Genomic DNA, 19,889 nt, shown 5'->3' on the forward strand with positions numbered 1-19,889 from the left:
ATGTCAATCCATGAATAGGCTTACTTGTTACCTGACAAATAAAGCAACAAAATTATTATTCTCTCATTGATATGATTTCATGTCTTTCCATGAAAGTTTCCGAAATACAGACAGGGACAGATCTAGAATTTTAGAAGGGGGATGGGGCACATTTTTTTTAAAGTAAAGGATGACGATGAGGTTAAGGCCCGGGTTCAAGTTAAATTAAAACTGGGTCACTGTTTTATATCAAAACTGGGTCGAAATGATCCTGATGATATGACGTCATCATTGTGACTTTCGCAATTCATCTTTCGCTATTTTTGACTCTTGATCTTTTGAGACAACAAGCTGGCTTTGCCTTCGTCATAAATGGATCGGAACTCGTAAGTGATTTTTATTGTATTTGTCTATTCTTTTGGTTGAAAATATTCATTTTGGATGTATCTTCATAACAATGAATCTGGGGAATTAGATAATATAGGAATTTGATTTGTTCATGTCCTGATTCGTGAATTATATCATGAATGAAATCTAGCTAGATTAGATTTCCCGCAAATCGTATAACTCAGTCCCACACGCTGTTATTTGAGTTGGGCCCTAGATGTAGTCGAAAAGTGAGCGTCTAACCTATAGACCTTATCGCAAATAGATTCACGCATAGGATCATGGGATCGCAAAGGGGGCAATAGCGCCGCTATTGTCCGGATGCGACCATGCGACCTCAAGCAGCCGACAATATAGTGTACGATTTCCATAGTGAATAAAAATACGATCGACGCCCGCAGCCAACATTTTTCTAATTTCCACTAAACGCCTCGTCATATTTGTTCCAGAGTCTAACATCACTTTTCTTCTTAATCATGGGTGGCAGAGATAGATGTGCTGTCTATATCTGCAAGAATCACAACAGACTTTACGAAAACAAGTGCAATTTTGTTTCATTTTCGCGCACTGTCTTTGCGTATTTTGAGCTGTGCAGCTGTGACTGTGCAAAGTGTGCTTGTATATGCACGGACAGCGGGCACTCTCGGCCCAGTAATAGTGTACGTCGGCGAGGCAGTCACGGTGGAAGAAACTGGTCCCGGAATTCCAAGCAATAATAAAATGATAATCAATAAAACAAGATCTGCAGTAGATTACTTTGTTCTAGTTATTTATTTTGTAATATCATTCGATAGTCAAGAATACATGTTTCATATAAATAAATATCTCAATCACGATTTTATTCAGAGTAGGCCTGTAAACCCGGAGCTGTGTTTTCTTTTTCTCTCCACAGATAGGCTACATAATTATTGCATATGATTCAGGATTATGGTCGGACATTCTGAAGTTTTATTAGTGGCATGCTTAGACAAAATAATGAATCTAAACAAAATGAGAATAGATGAAAGTATGTTGAGGGTAAAATAAGTTTAAAAAAAAATAAAATAAATGAGGAAGGTGATCTGTAAGAGAAGTGACTGAATGCGATGAAATTTTGAAATAAGATATTTTAATCAAAAGAATGAAATATATATAATTTATATGAATTAAATATCCATCATCTGCTAAGTTTCAGACAAAATAAAATTACAGAGAGGTTGGACGGATATAGGGTTTCACGGGGTCATAAAATGTTTTTTTTTTCCTGCTGGTTTATATTTCACCCCCCTCCCCCGTAACAGAGCTTGTATGATCAAACTCAAAAGCCCCCGGCTTGCAAAAAAAGGACTATATATTTCCCCCAAAATGACAAAAACTAGCTAAATTTATGTGGAGATAATATGGTCTACATCATGATTCTCATGAATATTCTTTAATGGAAAAATATTTCTGATCGCCAACGTGCTCTTTTCTTTTTTTCGATCGGCATTGACCCGCAATCACCGTCTCACTTTTCCCACAAAATCTTCCCAAGTTTAGCCCCAGAAAACTTCGAAAATACGGTGAGTATTGAGTTCATATTTTCACTGGGCAATCGTGATACAAAGATTGTTCTATTAACCCAAATTCAAGTATCCAAAATAATTTAAATACGAAGAAATCAGCCTTTTAAAAAAGCCTGGATTTTGAGTGACACTACACAAAACATATGGCGTTGTATGGCTTCCCGAAATCCGATTCCGCGTTTGCCCCCTTTCGCATCCCGTGATCCTCTGCGATGACAGACGCCCTCACGCGACAAACGCTATTTGCGATAAGGTCTATCTCAGAATCTCGAGAAAAGGATAATCCAGACATCGCTTAGAAGCACTATCGTCTAGATGTGATGTCGCTTCCATGCAATGTGCAATTTACTCTGGTGAATGACACCTTTCGAGACATGATTTGAAGGACTGTGGAATTAATGTTTTTTATCCCCATTCCCTGGCACTCTAGCCTAGGCGACACCGCAATACTTACCCGTGTTAATAAACTGCGACTCCACTCACGTGCGTTCGGGCCGCCCTAGCTTAGAACTAAGTTGAATTCGCGAGATGTTAGTAAATTCTACTGATGGAATATATATCAATTACTACACTGAAAATGTTTAATCGGTACTCACCGGTTCTTTTGTTGCATTTCCAGACCACTTCTCACAATTCTTGGAAAATATCAGCGGTAAATTTTGTCGCCATAGACAGCTGTTCATCCATCTTTATTTATAAATGGAGCGCCCTTTACGATAGTTGTTAATGCTGCAGAGAAATTGTTAGGCATTTTGGCCTGTGTTCAAGGCGTTCTTTCTGTTCTATTATTTATATTGGAGATTCTGCATTTGTATGAGATCGAGCGTATACATCTCTATGAGTGTATTACACTCTTCCAAAATAATTATGATTCCGACCTAGAATCACGGCCATCACTAAAATGAAGGGAGGTACAAGTAATCCCCCCAGTAGCGGACTGTGACCCGGACGAGACAAAGCATGGGGGGGGGACTGCATTGTCTGTGAAATGCTGTGCCCCCGCCCCCCCAATGCTTTGTCTCCCCCAGGTCACGGTTCGCCACTGAATCCCCCCACCATGGCCTAAATTCCCAGGGAGATGCGTCTCTTTATAAAAATAGTAGGGGGTACAATATCAAATATCCCCTACTATTTTTGTTTTTTTATTATTGAAAGAAATACATAAATCTAAATTTGAATGAAACATGTATTTTGCACCAGACGACCTGACTATGGGGTGATAAACCCTTTTCTAGCCCCTGGCCCCCCTTTGGGCAGAGTTTTCTGCCCTTTCGCCCTTTTTCTCACACTATTCTGGATATTGTTGGTTAATGTGCGCGGCAGTCGGGGGCTGGGGATTAGGAAAAGCGATGAGACGAGGAAAAAATAGAAGAGAAAATAGGACAGAAAGGATCGAGGTAGAGAAAGAAGAAAAGAGAGTAAAAAGAGAGCAAGCAAATAAAAAATTAATAGAAAATTTAAGGGAGGAGAAAATAGTAAGAAAAGTATTGGGGTTGGCGAGATTTTATGTATCCGTGTAAAACTAATATGGAGTTTGAGATGTTGTCCGTTTGAGCAAATTAATGTCTTCCTGTTTTACAAGAGCGGGGTTTGTTGGACTGTTTGCAAAGAGTGATAAGCTGATGGAATCGGAAAATGTTCCAATTGCTTCATTTTACCGATAGTGATAGCGGTTGAAGGTAAGTCGCACTCTCTGACGCTCTAAAACCATAGGTGGCGGAAGCGGGGGGGGGGGGGGGGGGGTGGGGCGGGGGACCTGCCCCCTAAATTTGATGGGGGAAGATCGCACTAATTTTTTTGGTGATAACAATTTGTTGTTGCTTGTCAAAAATTATCGGTCCCAATCCCCTGTAAAGCCTTCTTTTGCTTGTACAAAATTTTTGGTTGTCCCCTAATTTTGTTGGCTTCGTCCGAAAATAAATTTTGTTCTTTATTGTCTTTTATATTCATTTTAGGAAAAGAATCCCAAATTTTCAATTAATAAATTGTCTATGTAGTTATCCTGTCTATAAAAAAAAATACTTAGAATCTGCGTTTCTCTTTATATGACTTTAGGCATTGTATATTATAAAGGTTATAGGATAGACCCTGTCTAAATTGTATGATCGCATAATTAATTTCATATCCATTTTGTTATTGATATAAACAAAGTCGGAAAAACATAATTTTTTTAGCTCGCCCGTCGAGCTGGTATTATTTCATCTGTGAGATATATTTCAAATGACATTCATTCTAGTTTACGCTTCACAGCAATATATTAAACATTGCAGCACACGCTGCGCGCACGCATGAATTAATGATACTTATCTTGTTTATTGGATAGTTCTGGTTATCAGGTGAATGATTTAAATTACCGCTACACACTGAAACTTTTTTGCAAGTAAAAGGGGATTTTTACCCTGATAATTTTTTTTAAATAAGAAAAATTATTAAAAAATCAGAGGTTTTAATTGAACAAAATTAGAGTTAATAAATTTTAGTATGCTTGATTTCTGTCGTCATAAACGAGCTGTTACAATTTTAATGATCTGTAATGACTCATCTTTTTTCTTTTTGGAACGGGTATGAAGTTCTATTGATATATTGAAGGTACAATGAATGTCATTAGCATGTATTTATAGAAAATGACATTTCCTTTATTTTTTTAAACATTAATTGTTTCCGATTTGAAGGAAAACTGCTCGCATATAGGCCTACGTCGTCTCTCAATTATCACTTTTTTTTAATTTTCTTTTGGTGAGGGATAGATTTTCCTTCAATGCATACCAATTTCTTCTTATTATTTTTTATGCTATTTTCATAATAAAGTTTAAATGAATTTAAATTTGCACTACTTATTTTATTCAAAGACAAAATAACAAAACAACATCTAGTCATCATCATCATCACCAATGTCATTATCATCATCATGGCCATTACAACCATCATTATCATCATTATCCCGCCACCATCACCACCATCATCACCATAACCACCATCATCATTGTAATCAATCAACTTAATACAAACAATAAAAACAGGTTAGTCAATTTCATGTGCTTCTTTCGTTGCAGTGGTCTGCTGTTATGGCTTGCGTTCGAGCAACAATGCTTTTCTTTAGTGAGTGATGGACATCATCGACTCTCATTTGCATATTGCTGAGTTGTGCATTTAACTGTTTTGTGAAATATATGCGAAACTTAAAAATGCCGTAACTTTCTTATTTTACATCCGATTTCGATGAATTCAGCAGCGTTATGTTTGTTTGATTTTTCTCTATCGATTCAAATCAACAATTTTCTGAGGTAGACTTGACCTTCAAGAAATAAGATGGTTGTTTGGTATACATGTAGCTAGTCAAAAAAAAATAAGTGAATAAAAATAAAACAAAAAAATAAAACAAATCAGCATTTGATTTAGAAACAAGATGCAAAGTTCGATGCTTGGAATCTGACCTATCTCTCTAAATGGATTACTATCAGATTCTGAGAAGATTTGTCTCTGCTTATATCAACAGGTACCAGTTAGACATGTGAAGGGTAAGTCTTAGAAGCGTTGTCACTATCCAAATCTTTTGCAATGGCAGTCAATAGTATACGAAATCAGTTCAACCACGCCATTCAGAACATGATCCCAGGCCTTCAGACAATGGACGCACCTCCAGAAGTAGAGACACCAGATGGACATTCACACCAGGATGCCGTCGTCATCAACATGCCAGACTCGGAAGGAAGGTTCCCCTCTTCCCGAGGAGGTGGAAGCAGAAGAGGAGGAGGGAGTGCATCAGTGGGAGACACAGAGACAGAAGGAGACCAGGAACAGAATAGAGGGAGAGGTCCCTTAAATGATACAAATCTTACCAATTACTTGTCAGAAGGGATTGCTGAACTCCTTCTTTTTGTGCTGATCTTGGCATGCAAATTGGCATATGATCACAGATTAGGTAAGAATCTAAGGCTTGTGTTGATGTGACAGACATCCCCATTTCAGTAAAGGAGACTGTGTTGAGCCTTATTTATGATAAAACCTTTGAAATTATTTATTGTGAATTTTGGAATATAAACAATAGTTATTTGCTCTTTATCATAAAATAGTAATATTACTGTAGGATGTTTGTTTTATGTCCATATAAAATGGTATGAAATGTTGTAAAGAGTAGTGGAAAGTTATTTGTTATTATTTTAGGGGGTATTTATTTTCGTACTCCATGATTTAAAACATATTCTTTGTAAGAAATAAGGATCTGCCTAAGTTAAAGATTTAATATTCATTAAAACTATAACAAATATTGGTCTACATATAGTGTGTATGTGTTTTTGTCTCACCTGCAAAGCAAAGTGAGACTATAGGCGCCGCTTTTGCGACGGCGGCGGCGGCGTCAACATCAAATCTTAACCTGAGGTTAAGTTTTTGAAATGACGTCATAACTTAGGAAGTATATGGACCTAGTTAATAAAACTTGGCCATAAGGTTAATCAAGTATTACTGAACATCCTATTAGAGTTTCATGTCACATGACCAAGGTCAAAGGTCATTTAGGGTCAATGAACTTAGACCATGTTGGAGGAATCAACATCGAAATCTTAACCTGAGGTTAAGTTTTTGAAATGTCATCATAACTTAGAAAATATGTAGACCTAGTTCATGAAACTTGGACATAAGGTTAATCAAGTATCACTGAACATCCTGCATGAGTTTCACGTCATATGATCAAGGTCAAAGGTCATTTAGGGTCAATGAACTTTGGCCGAATTGGGGATATCTGTTGAATTCCCATCATAACTTTGAAAGTTTATGGATCTGATTCATGAAACTTGGACATAATAGTAATCAAGCATCACTGAAAATTTTGTGCAAGTTTCAGGTCTCATGATTAAGGTCAAAGGTCATTTAGGGTCAATGAACTTTGGCCGAATCGGGGGTATCTGTTGAATTACCATCATAACTTTGAAAGTTTATTGGTCTAGTTCATTAAACTTGGATATTAGAGTAATCAAGTACCACTGAACATCCTGTGCGCGTTTCAGGTCACATGACCAAGGTCAAAGGTCAATGAACTTTGGCCAAATTGGGTGTATCTGTTGAATTACCATCATAACTTTGAAAGGTTATGGATCTGATTCATGAAACTTGTACATAAGAGTAATCAAGTATCACTGAACATCCTGTTCGAGTTTCAGGTCACATGATCAAGGTCAAAGGTCATGTAAGGTCAATGAACTTTGGCCATGTTGGTTTTTTTTGTTGAATTACCATAATATCTCTGTAAGTTTATTGGTCTAGTTCATAAAAAGTGGACATAAGAGTAACCATGTATCACTGAACATCTTGTGCGAGTTAGAGTAGTATTCAAAGTCAGCACTGCTGCTATATTGAACCGCGTGATGCAGGTGAGACGGCCAGAGGCATTCCACTTGTTTATCATATGCACAGACTGGACTTGATAAGCAGTGTTAAAGAGCACACATGACGCCACCTGGTTTTCAGAAAAAGCATCAATTATTTACACTAATAGAGCTCTACTAGCTCAATGGTATGATGCAGATTTTTAAAAATACCTTGTGCTGTTCTCAATAAACATATAAATGTATATCCTTACAGGGCTGACAGTATTCCTTGGTCTAATTGGGACATTTGTTCATCATAGCAGTAGTGTCAAGAGAGAAATTGAATTAAAGGTATGTTGAAATAAATGTTATCAAATTGGAGTTGTGCCAAATCATGTGACTTTATTTACATTTTTTCACCTTGGTCATTCTACTGAAGTCCAGTTTAAATTAGGCCATGGTCAGAGTTACACAGAATCCTAATACTTCAAAGTTACATTTACATCATATGTTTCCTATCCTTGGCTCTTTCCGTCTGATTTAATGAGGAAGAGAATTATTTCAGTAATTGATCCCAGCCAGTTATAAATGATTCAATTGCCAAATGAGCTGACAAATTGACCTTGACCTGCTTGGAAAGTATGTTGCGTGTACACATATATGTTAAGAAATACTGGCAGCTATTAAAAGGTGTAATTTTCATTTTAGCATGTACATTTAAAAAAATTATTGGGGACATTTAATTACTAGGATCATGTGATCAGAATTCAGAAATAATATGCTCTTTGGCTACAACTTTTGTTTAGTTGACATTTTGTGCATTTTTTTTCCTGGTATGTCAGATTTCTCAAATTTGTTTACAATAATCTATATCTCTTATGTATTGTTATTAATCACCTCAGATTTTTTTATAATTTCAATAAGACTTTCCATGAGATTTAGTTTGAAGAATTTGATTTGTTTTTGGTTGTCAATCTTGATGGTTTGATAGGTCTCTGAGGATTGTTTTGCTGAAATGATCATGGCGTATATTTGTTAAGTTTGGTGGTGTGAGTGGCTATGTGCTGGGCAGTGTACAATAGTGAGGTTAAAAAAAAAGACTCAATTTATCTGCTTCCAATTTTGTTTACATTATTATAGGAGAAAAGGAAGGTTTTGTCTGTAGTCATGCGGTTGGGATTACTATTTGTTAATATCATCTTTATTTACTACGTCCTGGAAGAACAACAACTTTATAAATGGTAAGTGTCGGAGCTATCTATTGATTTTGTGTAAAAAATTAGTAATAGAATTTAGGTATATTTGCATCATTGTCTGTCTATTTCTCTGAGTCCATTTACGATTTTCTTCCTTTTTTTGTAAATTTCTTGTTTCCATTTCTTCCTTTCATTCTTCCTTCTATTCCATCTCCCTCTTTCTTTCTTTATTGCATGAATGACTCATACATACAAGACCTCTGTAACCTTTGAAATTTGATCTTATGACCCTATACCCTTAACTAGATTATCCTCACTCTAATATGAATACATTAGCCAGTATGAAGTCAGTCCCTTGAACAGTCCTTCTATTATGAGAATAATATATTTTCATTCATATGACCTCATTGACCTCCTCACCACCGAACCTAGGTGTGATATGAATTGGCCAGTCCAATGGTTCCCCCAGACCAATGGACCTATGAAATAAAGATTAAGAAATACATTTGAAAATAGGGTCAATGACTTTAAAGTTAGCCATTTTCAGAATCAAATTTCCTAAAAGTTTCAATTGATATCCAGGTTCATTTAAAGGTCAAGTCCACCCCAACAAAAAATTGATTTGAATAAAAAGAGAAAAATCAGACAAGCACAATGCTGAAGATTTCATCGAAATCGGATGTAAAACAAGAAAGTTATGGCATTTTAAAGTTTCGCTTATTTTCAACAAAATAGTTATATGAACGAGCCAGTTACATCCAAATGAGAGAGTTGATGACATCACTCACTCACTATTTCTTTTGTATTTTATTATATGAAATATTGTTATTTCTCGTCATTGTCATGTGAAATGAAGTTTCATTCCTCCCTGATCACGTGGAATTCCATTATTTTAACATTTTGTGCTTCAGGCAAGGAGGTCCTAATCGTCAAATTCGTAAAAATTGAAATATTGTATAATTCAAACAATAAAAAAAAAAGAAATACTGAGTGAGTGACATCATCGACTCATTTGGATGTAACTGGCTCGTTCATATAACTATTTTGTTGAAAATAAGCGAAACTTTAAAATGCCATAACTTTCTTGTTTTACATCCGATTTTGAATGGTTGATTATAATTTCAGTCTCACTGGTGGGGAAAAACATGACTTATGCTTACTCCAAACTAATTGGATTTTCTATTTCACTGCATTCTTGAATAAATTTTGAAGTCAATCCATCAACATGAAACATTTATGCCTCTAGCATCACCTATTTGCTGTGGTAGGGTCTCTGATAAAAGAATATTTATAAATGACATTGCATTCTACATTATATATTATGTGAAGAACCATACTTATTATTATTATTATAAGTCAAGCACATCTTATTTTTAGCTCATCCGGCCCGAAGGGCAAGATGAGCTTATGCCGTGGCGTAGCGTCCGTCGTCTGTCGTCCGTCCACAATTTCAAAATGCTATTACTTCGCCATTTCAAGTCCGATTTCAATTCTGTTTGCTTTATATGATAGCACTAGGTGGGGCATTCAAAACTTCTACACAGAATTTTGAAATTCATTAAGTATGCTAATTTATGCGCATTTTTCAAAATTCACAAAAAATGCTACTTCTTCATTTGTTGACCGATTTTGATTTTTTTGCTTCCATCTGGTAGAGCTTCATGAGGTTCACCAAACTTCTACACAGAATTTTGAAATTTTGACCAGAACAATTTTTATGCTAATTTATGCGAAATGAATTTATGCATATTTTTAAAATTTACATAAAATGCTTCTTCTTTATTTGATGACCGATTTTTTTTTTTCTTCCATCTGGTAGAGCTTAATGAGGTTCACCAGTCTTGTACACAGAATTTTGAAATTTTGGCCAGAACAATTTTTATGCTACTTTATGCAAAATGAATTTATGCATATTTTTAAAAATTCACATAAAATGCTTCTTCTTCTTTATTTGTTGACCGATTTTGATTTTTTTTCTTCCATCTGGTAGAGCTTCATGAGGTTCACCAGTCTTGTACATAGAATTTTGAAATTTTGACTAGAACAATTTTATGCTAATTTATTCGAAATTTATTCAGAAATCACAGAAAATGCCTCTTCTTTTTTATTTGTTGACAGATTTTGATATTTTTTTCTTCCATGTGGTAGAACTTCATGAGGCCCACCAAACTTCTACACAGAATTTTGAAAATTTTCAGTAGAAAATCATTTATGCTAATTTATGCGAAATGTATTCATAAATCACAGAAAATTCCTTTTCTTTATTTGTTAACAGATTTTGATTTTTTTTCTTCCATCTGGTAGAGCTGCATGAGGTTCACCAAACTTGTACACAAAATTTTGAAATTTTGTCTGGAAAATTATTTATTCTAATTGATGCAAAATTTATTCATAAATCACAAAAAATGTTTTTTCTTCTTCATTTGTTGATCAATTTCAGTTTTGTTTGCTTCATATGATAGCTCAAGGTGGTGATACAAAATTTAAACATGGAATTTTGAAACTCATTGAATCTGCTATTTATTTATATATTTTCAAAACTCGCAAAAATTGCTTACTTATTTGTTGATTGATTTTGGTTATTTTTGTTCCATCTGAGAGCTACATTAGGTTCACCAAGGTTCTACACAGAGTTAAGAAACTTTGACTAGATAATAATTGATACTTAATTTATATGAAATTTATTCATAGATCACAAAAAATGCTTCTATGTCATTTCTTCATGAATTTCAATTCTATTTCCTCAATTTATGTCACCAATATAATTCACTACAGTGTCAACTGGGCTGAAATTAAAATTTTGTTAAATTGTGTTGCGAAGTGCCGGATGAGCTCCACATCATTGATGTGCTAGTTTTTATTCTTTTTTACAGTCTTATTTTCCTACCACCAAATATCGCAGTAATGACATTGTGGGCTGTGTTGTGGTGCATTGGAATCACTGATTTTGTTATTAAGTATTCTACATTGATGCTTAAGTGTCTGGTTACCTTACTTCCTGGATCAGTCCTCAGCTTCAAGAAAAGAGTAAGTTAGTGATTACGTCAGCTTCAATTGTGATTGATGCATGCAAACTCAACTATGGAAAGCCATCAATGTAATAATTGATGATGATGATCCATAGTATTCATAGTTCTGTTAAATGCATTCAGAGATGCATTCATTAGTAAATGAAAAGCATGCTCATTGGTCAAAACAATGACATTTATGCATAGATGTTCACTGCATTTGGAGAGTACTTTAATTAAATGGGTTTGTGCATTCTACATGAAAATGATGGTGCCATTGGCTTGATCACAATTCTTTGTAAGATTGGGCCTTGAGAAATCATAGGTTTGTTTGTTTGTTAATGAAACCATTAACCAAATAACCTGGGAAGTGCACATTGGAAGGTTGCCCCTCCTTGCGCTCTTAGTTTATTTTAATTTTGATATGATTTAGGTTATCAGCCTATCATCATTTGTATAATAAATTGTTTCTTATAGTTTTGATATGGAATACTGTAATTATGTTTTAGTTAATTTGCTTTGTTATATCTGTATATTGTACTTCAGGGATTTTTGTAAATTGACCCTTTCTGCATGTGCTGCTGGTCAATTTTTGTGTGCATATATACCAATAAATAAAAATAAAACATGTTTATTTAAGATGATGATGTATATGTCACATGTATGATTATCTATTTCATTTTTTTTTCATGCAACATCATAACTTGAGATTACAGATTAAAAATTGTTTCTTTTAAAAAATAACTTATCAAAGTTCAAATAAAACACAGTAAAGTGTGTACTTTTACATGTAATTAAAAAACATTAAAAAATATAATGAAATTTGAGTCCACCATAATTTGGGTAAAAGGGAATAAATGGAGAGCATAATTTTACTTTTACATGTAATTATGCATTCCATTTATTCCCTTTTACCCAAATTATGGAGGACTCAAATTTCATTATATATTTTAATGTTTTGATTGCAAAGTTTACCTTTGAAATAACTCTTTTGACTGCACTTTTACACAAGATGCAATTAAATTTATCTAAACAATGAAAATGAATACTTGAAAATGAATAAAATTTACCAAAATTATTTGGAAAAGACTCACTTACATAGATACCTACTTGCATCTAGAGTTTACTTTTTTAAATGTAAGTGTCATAATAAATGCACTGAAGTTGTAAATTTTTGTTTTTCAGGGTAAAATCTACCGTGCTTTAGAGGAAATATCTCAGACGTATCGACTTCTTCCACCATTCCCGGTCTGGGTGTCCTACTTCTCAGATTACAGTGAATCTCATTGGATAATTAGCTACTTCTTAACATTTGCTTATGTAATACTAAAAGTAAGTAGAATCTTAGGTATGTCTTGTAAATACAAAGTAATGTTGTACTGCTGCTCAAAATCTTTGTTTGAATAAAGGGCTTCAGTAACGTTCCATTCCATCAATTAATTAAGCGAGAGGAGAAGTGTGCATTTTTATTTTCTTGGGTAATAAAATTGAGTCATGATGTGATGTCTCCATTACACAAGGCAGTGCTGTGTGCATTGTATAATAAACACATACACACTGTTTCAGACACACATAGGCAGGAAGTCTGTAAAATTTTGCCTTGGTTTTGAGAAAGAAATTAGGGCTCATCTTTTCATCAGTTATTGGAAGGTTTCAGATTTCACTATCATTTCCTGATTGATTGTGAAATTCACAAACTGGTATGCAATTTTAGTGAAATATACATCAGCACAATTAGGAAATCATCATGGAATCAATAAGAAGTTATTTTGTATAAAGCAAAGAAGAAAGCAATTGACAAACTTACAAGCATTCTCCCACATGCTAAGCCTGCAGTCGTTTTTATCTGTCATGAGCTACTTTGTGAACTCAAATTTGTACTTACCAGTAGACAGAAATTGTATTTGTAATTGTTGAATTTAAAAATATTTAAAGCTATTCTTTCTGTGTCATTCCTCATTGCCTAACTATGCGCTAATGTTTAATTTCTTAATTGAACACTCAAATTAGGATTATGTTAATTTGAAGTTCTGCTTTTCTATCTCTGTGTCATTCCTCATTGCCCAACTATGCGCTAATATTTCATTTCTTAATTGAACACTCAAATTAGGATTATGTTTATTTGAAGTTCTGCTTTTCTATCTCTCTTTCTCTTGATTTTCTGATGATAAAATAGTTTAAAGGATGAGAAGGTTGTATTTGGAATAAATTTCATCAATAAATGAATGTAAAATTCTAATTTTATTTTTCCTTTTCAGGCTTTTACAGTGTACAGAAAACAGAAGGATTTAAGAAAATCTTTACAAGATGTTTTTATTGATGTGGTAAGTGCATACTTATTTTGTCTCTTCCAAATTTCCAGTACTTTGATATAGTGCTTTGTCTTTGTAAAAACAAGAAATAGTATTCATATATCAAGCTTCTTCTCTGGTTACATGTATTATGACATCATTTCCTGTTTAAAGTACAAAAGTGAACAGACTTAAAAAAAAATAAGTGCACACATAGTTACCAAGAATGTGTATAGCATTTCCATTTATTTGGATGTAGGATAAAAGAGCACTGTTGATGGAATACCTCGCTCACAGGCATAAGTGCCTTGGCCGTGGATTGAACCCCAAACTTTGGTGTCTCTAGTCAGGCAACTTAGACCACTCGGCCGTGGCACCTCTATAAAGTGAACAGACTTGGCAAATATCCATTCTTGTGATTCCTAATATTGAACCTAGTAGTGCCAGTCCCTAGATTTTAATGATTTTAGAGCAAGGCCATTTTCTGTAGGGCACATTTCTATATTTAAACACAAATGGACAAATTGAAATAGGGCAGAAAGATTTCAAAGATCAGTGAGAGGGTCATCAATGCCAATGTGTAGGGCATCCAAGACCTTGGTAGCCTTAGATTAATTAAATCTCTGTTCTCATATGTAGCATTAGCATTATTGATTGTACTGTTATTCCTCAACCTGATGTCTTCAGTCTTGGGGAAAGTACTTCAATACAACATATATTTACTCTGTGATGTACAGTACATGCATATCTCGTTTCCCAACATATACCATTAATCTCTCCCTCCTGTAGCAATATGGAATGGCGCCCTCACAAGACCAGATCCGTAGAGTCGGTGAGGCATGCCCAATATGTCAAGATGATTTTCAAGATCCTATCCAGCTGGCTTGCAAGGTGAATATTAAAAGTCTAGCACAATTATTTCATTTTTTTTTCTGTGTTTCAATTGCCAAGACTAAGTTTGAAGGTATTTTAGAATAAGTTAGCAGGTAAAACAAAAGGGATAAAGTAGTAAACACACCTCTTTGGAAAATTTGGAATATGATACTAGATCTGCAATTGATGTTAAAATTTATGCAAACGCCTTCTGACTTTGGTAGGTAATATTGTCATTGTTTGCATTAAATGTATTACTGTACAAACAATGCCCACTTGAATCAGTTACAGAGATGCCAACTTTTGGAAATCAGAATGAGGGAGGATTCGCAACCGACACCAAATTATGTGCGCATAGCGCACATCTCGAGCGCAGAGCGCTCAACTCTTGCGGCCGGGGACCAGGGCCCGCCTTAGGGCCCTGGAAGCTCTGGGTTTCTAGATGCTCTCTGGTGCAATCTGACCCTTATTTTGGAGCATTTCACATGTTTTTAAAAAAACATTGTTCCCACTTTTTTAACATAAAAAATATCAAATATGCATTTTTACATGTTAAAAAAATGAGAGGACAATAGAAAAGTACCTGTTCAACAATAATAATGAGGAATTATCAGCTATAGGCAGGTTATGTTCCACTATAATTGAGTATAAATCGAGTAAAGAAAAGCTCAGCGCGTTAATTACGTCTACCTGTAAAGATCTTGTCTTCGCAATGTCCGTATGCTGTTTGCTCCCAACAAAGTGCTTTCGAATATCATCACGACCTCAGTGCTCAACTGAAATGTCCACGCTGCAAATTGTGCAAAATGCATGGTAAATTCCTCTTTCCGACTTCCAAATACACGGGTGCTAGAGACTGTATTCAGTCTTATACTTCTGAGACCATTTCTTGGTCTTCTTTTGTTGATTTTCCGCCATTTCGTGTCAATATCAACCCATCAACACGCCGAAATCACACACCGATATTCCACCGCACGACTCGACAAATCCAGCAGCCGCGAGCGCACACGGCTCACGAAGCTAGCCGGGCCTACCGGCCTGGTGCACAGTGGATTCCTGTTGGGCATATCACATGCACCAGCTTTTCGCTGCTCCTTATTTGTCTGCCTTTCACACACAATTTAGTAGCAGCGAACGTAATGGAGTTAATACATGCTAAAGTTAGCAGACGATACATGTACATGTACTTCCAATCCAATTTGATCAATGCAAAAAAAATCGTAATTTCGGGAGGATAAGGATGGTAATCGTAAGGGCGGGAGTTGGGATGAATTTTCGGGAGCCTCCCGATTTCATCGGGAGGGTTGGCATCTCTGCAGTTATACAATCTCAATTTTACCATTCATTTTCCATTCATCTGTTAATAATATCTGACAATTAATTCAGATTTGAAGGTATTTTTTTTCCAAAGATTTATCAAATTGATTTCATAGATTTAATCTTGATATAAGATTGCTATATTTGTTGTTTCTGTACAGCATATTTTCTGTGAGAACTGTGTGTCCATGTGGTTTGATCGAGAGCAGACCTGTCCAATGTGCCGGGCTCAGATTGCAGCATCGCCTATCTGGAAAGACGGCTCGACTGCTATGTCAATACAACTCTTTTGAGTTCAAGGCCCATCGTGATTGCTGACCCAGGAATGTTTGATACCAGCAATATGAATAACATCAATGTTTTCACATGAAAAGTGGTTTGAAGTCATTGTAAATGATTGACAAATTTGAAGGAATCATTGAATGTGAAAGACTATGAAGGATAGAGAAGTGCAGTGACTGAGACTGGTCTTGTACACCTCAAGGACATGAAGATACCTCATGAAAGGCAAGGGGTAGTATGCAAGCAATGAAAATATCTTGCAGATCAGGCTTTGCTGACAGTGTGGAAGATTGACCTGTATGCAATGGTTGAAGAATGACAGTTATTGTTAGGAGTAAGCGAGCTAACTCTGATCGGTTTGAGAAATGTTTATTCATTCAACCATTCTGCGTCTTTTTCCAGGCTCATACAATAGGTCAGATCATATACTTAGACCCAAATTCATTCAGTTTCTTCATGAATTGATGAATTGATTTGACAGGTTTGCCAATTTGAGGATCATTCATTGATTGGACTGTTATCATTTGGAGATGTCAAAACATGTATTTATGAATAAAACCGCTTGTTACTGAAAATTCTGACATTACAATTTTGACGAAGAAAAATGTGAGAGACGTTGATCTGATGAACAAACGCCATTTTGAGAATAAACTGATACTGATTGGCTGTATGAAGGATGCTTCATCTACACATCAAGAGTGGAGGATTTTTTCAAGTTCCTGAATTTTCCAAAGTAATGTTGAAATGTGCATAATTAGATAACAGTAAATCAGATATAAAAGTCCCAAGTTATGAAGTCATGGATACAATTCATTTATAACTAACATAGATGAGTACTTGATAACAGTATGTTCAGACAAAAAAAAACCATCAATGAGAAATGTCTTTTCTAGTGTTATGAATGGAAAGAGATATCACTGTGTACACTCCCTCAATGGGTTTCTATTTAGATAAGCACCCCTCAGAATATATGGTAGACTACATATGGTTAATAACCTCATGCATTCTAAAAATATATATTATATTATGTGTTAAAACACTTCAAATGTAGTGACATATTGATCCTTCCATTTTGACTAGCACATAATTATTTTCAACTGAATGTATCAATTTTCCATACATTAAGTTCGTGCATTAGTTCTTTGACTGGCCTTTTAAAAAAGATATGTTCAAATTCAAACATCAGTCCATGACAATCCAGGATAAATAGATTGATCAATTGTAACTATGTTATGTCCCAACTTATAGTATAATTATTTTCTGTTACAGGTTATATTATTCATTACATGTATTGTTTATTTCCCAAATATGTGTTATTATCATGAAAAGATCTATTTAGGAGTTAGAAAGGCATTGCACACTAATATTATTTCTAATTATTTTCTGCCTTGTTATTGTTTAGTGTTTTCTTTGATTGACACGTCACAAAAATGTAGAGATAAGGCAGCCACATTATTGACATCTTTATCTTTATCTTTCACTGAAATATATATTTGAAATAAACCAACAAAATAACCGCAATTGGTTTAGTAAAATGCCGTAGAATCATAGATTTTAAAAGAAGCGCAGCTTTCAAGAATGAAAAATTAAGTCACACTCTCGTCAGACTATTTCTATTTCAAAATGAATAATATACATGTATGCCCCCCTCCCCCAACAAAAAAGAGGCAGGTGCTCAATATGAAAATCAGGGTCGGTATTCTGGAACACCGTCGTAACTTTTGTCATAAATTTGGTCATTTCTCTCTGAGATGTGACACTGGTATGATTGTCACAAATCAGTATTCTGATCTTTGTCTTTTCCCTGTCATATCTCTCTAAGTTCCCGCCCATCTTTTCGGAGGCAAACCGATCAAAATCACTGTAAGATCCCAGTGGGAGCCCTTTTAACCAATAGGAAGGCCCGGGTGGCACGTGGGCGTATCCTCAATACAGTAGCTGGCATCGCGCAACTGTGTGTACTTAAATGCAAGGAGAGACAGGGAGCTTTATGGAAATTGTAGAAGAGAGATAAAAAATGGGGAAAACAGAGAGAAATAAAGGGACTTGATTTGTAGGGCCTAACTGTAGCATGAAAAAAATCTGAAAATAGTCATAGAAGATGAATGAAACAAAATTTATGACAATTTTTATGGCGAAAGTTGTGACATCTACTAGAATACCAATTTTGTCATATCTCTTGAGCAAAGACAATGTTCAGAATACCATCCCAGGATCAAATTCAAGATGGGATATATCTTTTAACTAAACATGTATTGTATGTTTGGGTCTGAAAAGGAATCTTTTAGTAAAAAAAACAGTAAGCTTTCATGTTATGCAATGATATGTATTACTGGAGATTCTAGGGAATGGCTTTTGACCGCAACAAAGAAACAGTTCATTTAAAAAAAAAAGCAAAAGTAGGCATGACTGCATACTTAGAAAACAAGCAGGCTAATCATTTGGGTTTTTCTAAAATATAACATTGCCTTTTGTTATGTTCTTGGATATTCTTCCTAAATTTCATATGCGAGAGACTCATGATTTGATTTATTTGGTATACCGACAATTAATGAGAAGTGGAAAATAATAGATGAAGGTTTCGTTTATTACTTACAAGTACTTTTTAAAAAAATGATACTTTTTAATAGGTTGATATCTTACCAGTGATCGATATGTGAAAGATCCTGAAAGTAGTGATCATGGGGATTTATGTTTTTCATTACCAAGTGTCGCCACGCTTGTGAACATTGTACACGTTTAATCTTGCAAGTTTTAACAATGTGTGTTTCATTTTACTTTGTTCTGATTTTAAAAATTCTCATTTTGGTTTTTAGAAATAGGCAGATCATAAGCCTTATAGTGTGAAATACCAGTCAAAAAGGTTCAAAGTACCATATCTTCAGAAACCTATTTTAAAACTTTGAAGATGTAAACCAAAGTTTGAAACTGAATGGGGTTGGTTTCAATGACGTGTAAAGAAAAAATCTGTACCACAACACAAGAACTCTGGATAAACCCTGCATGACATATGTACTGTGTGTGCAATATATAATAGGTAATAATACTTTGTGCATAGGTGTTACATACAGCCAACAGATATTTTGAATGTGAGAAAACTGGGCATGACCTAATTGCGTCTCAGAGACGGGTATCAAAACCAGGCTTATAATTCATTATTTGTGTCTGAACTATAGTTTTTCTTCTTACAGTATATTATGTTTTGTTTCAGGGCTTTTTAATAACAAATACAAGCACTCATACACATGTTCCATCTTAGTTTGATGATTATTTCATTGGCTGCTCACAAAGTGCAACGATCCCTTTGAATACCGGAATCATTTTGCGAAGAGTCCATGGTGAAGTTCTGTTTCAAATTCAATATTTTGAGGCTAATTCATTTCAAGTTGTGAATGCTCTTATGTTCAAATGCAGCAAATGTTTACAAAGATAGAAATAAATTTACCTGCTGTTCATGTATACCATTGAGTCATTTTGTTTTTTGTGTCTTAAATTTATTTTTACAAGTCCTTGTCTGTCATGTACAAGTACATATATTTTCCTCTTTGCCTCTGTGGTGGTGGGGGATGTTCAAGGCCAGTCCAACCCCATTCATTCCTCACCGGGCTCTCTTAAAATGCTCATTTCATGTTACATTCAACTAGCCTGAAAGTTGAGAGTAATTTGGGATGTGATACTACAGTGCGTATCAAAAAAAAGTTTACAC

General features: G+C 34.9%; 1 protein-coding gene across 2 annotated transcripts; it reads left to right on the top strand.

Annotated features, from left to right (window-relative positions):
• The first annotated feature begins 262 nt into the window (after positions 1-262).
• LOC121409018 (RING finger and transmembrane domain-containing protein 2-like) lies at positions 263-19,642 on the top strand. Of its 2 annotated transcripts, none has more exons than XM_041600794.1 (9): positions 263-365; positions 5,407-5,832; positions 7,491-7,567; positions 8,357-8,457; positions 11,286-11,439; positions 12,606-12,752; positions 13,679-13,744; positions 14,501-14,602; positions 16,063-19,642. In XM_041600794.1, exons 2-9 carry the CDS (start codon positions 5,469-5,471, stop codon positions 16,192-16,194), a joined length of 1,143 nt encoding a protein of 380 aa, XP_041456728.1. In that variant the 5' UTR covers positions 263-365; positions 5,407-5,468; the 3' UTR covers positions 16,195-19,642. The 2 variants fall into 2 exon arrangements, with proteins under 2 accessions (XP_041456728.1, XP_041456729.1); XM_041600795.1 differs by lacking the exon at positions 263-365 and adding an exon at positions 4,906-4,930.
• Positions 19,643-19,889: the final 247 nt, after the last annotated feature.

This window comes from Lytechinus variegatus, chromosome 2 (genome assembly GCF_018143015.1).
Source record: "Lytechinus variegatus isolate NC3 chromosome 2, Lvar_3.0, whole genome shotgun sequence".
NCBI classification, from domain to species: Eukaryota; Metazoa; Echinodermata; class Echinoidea; order Temnopleuroida; family Toxopneustidae; genus Lytechinus; species Lytechinus variegatus.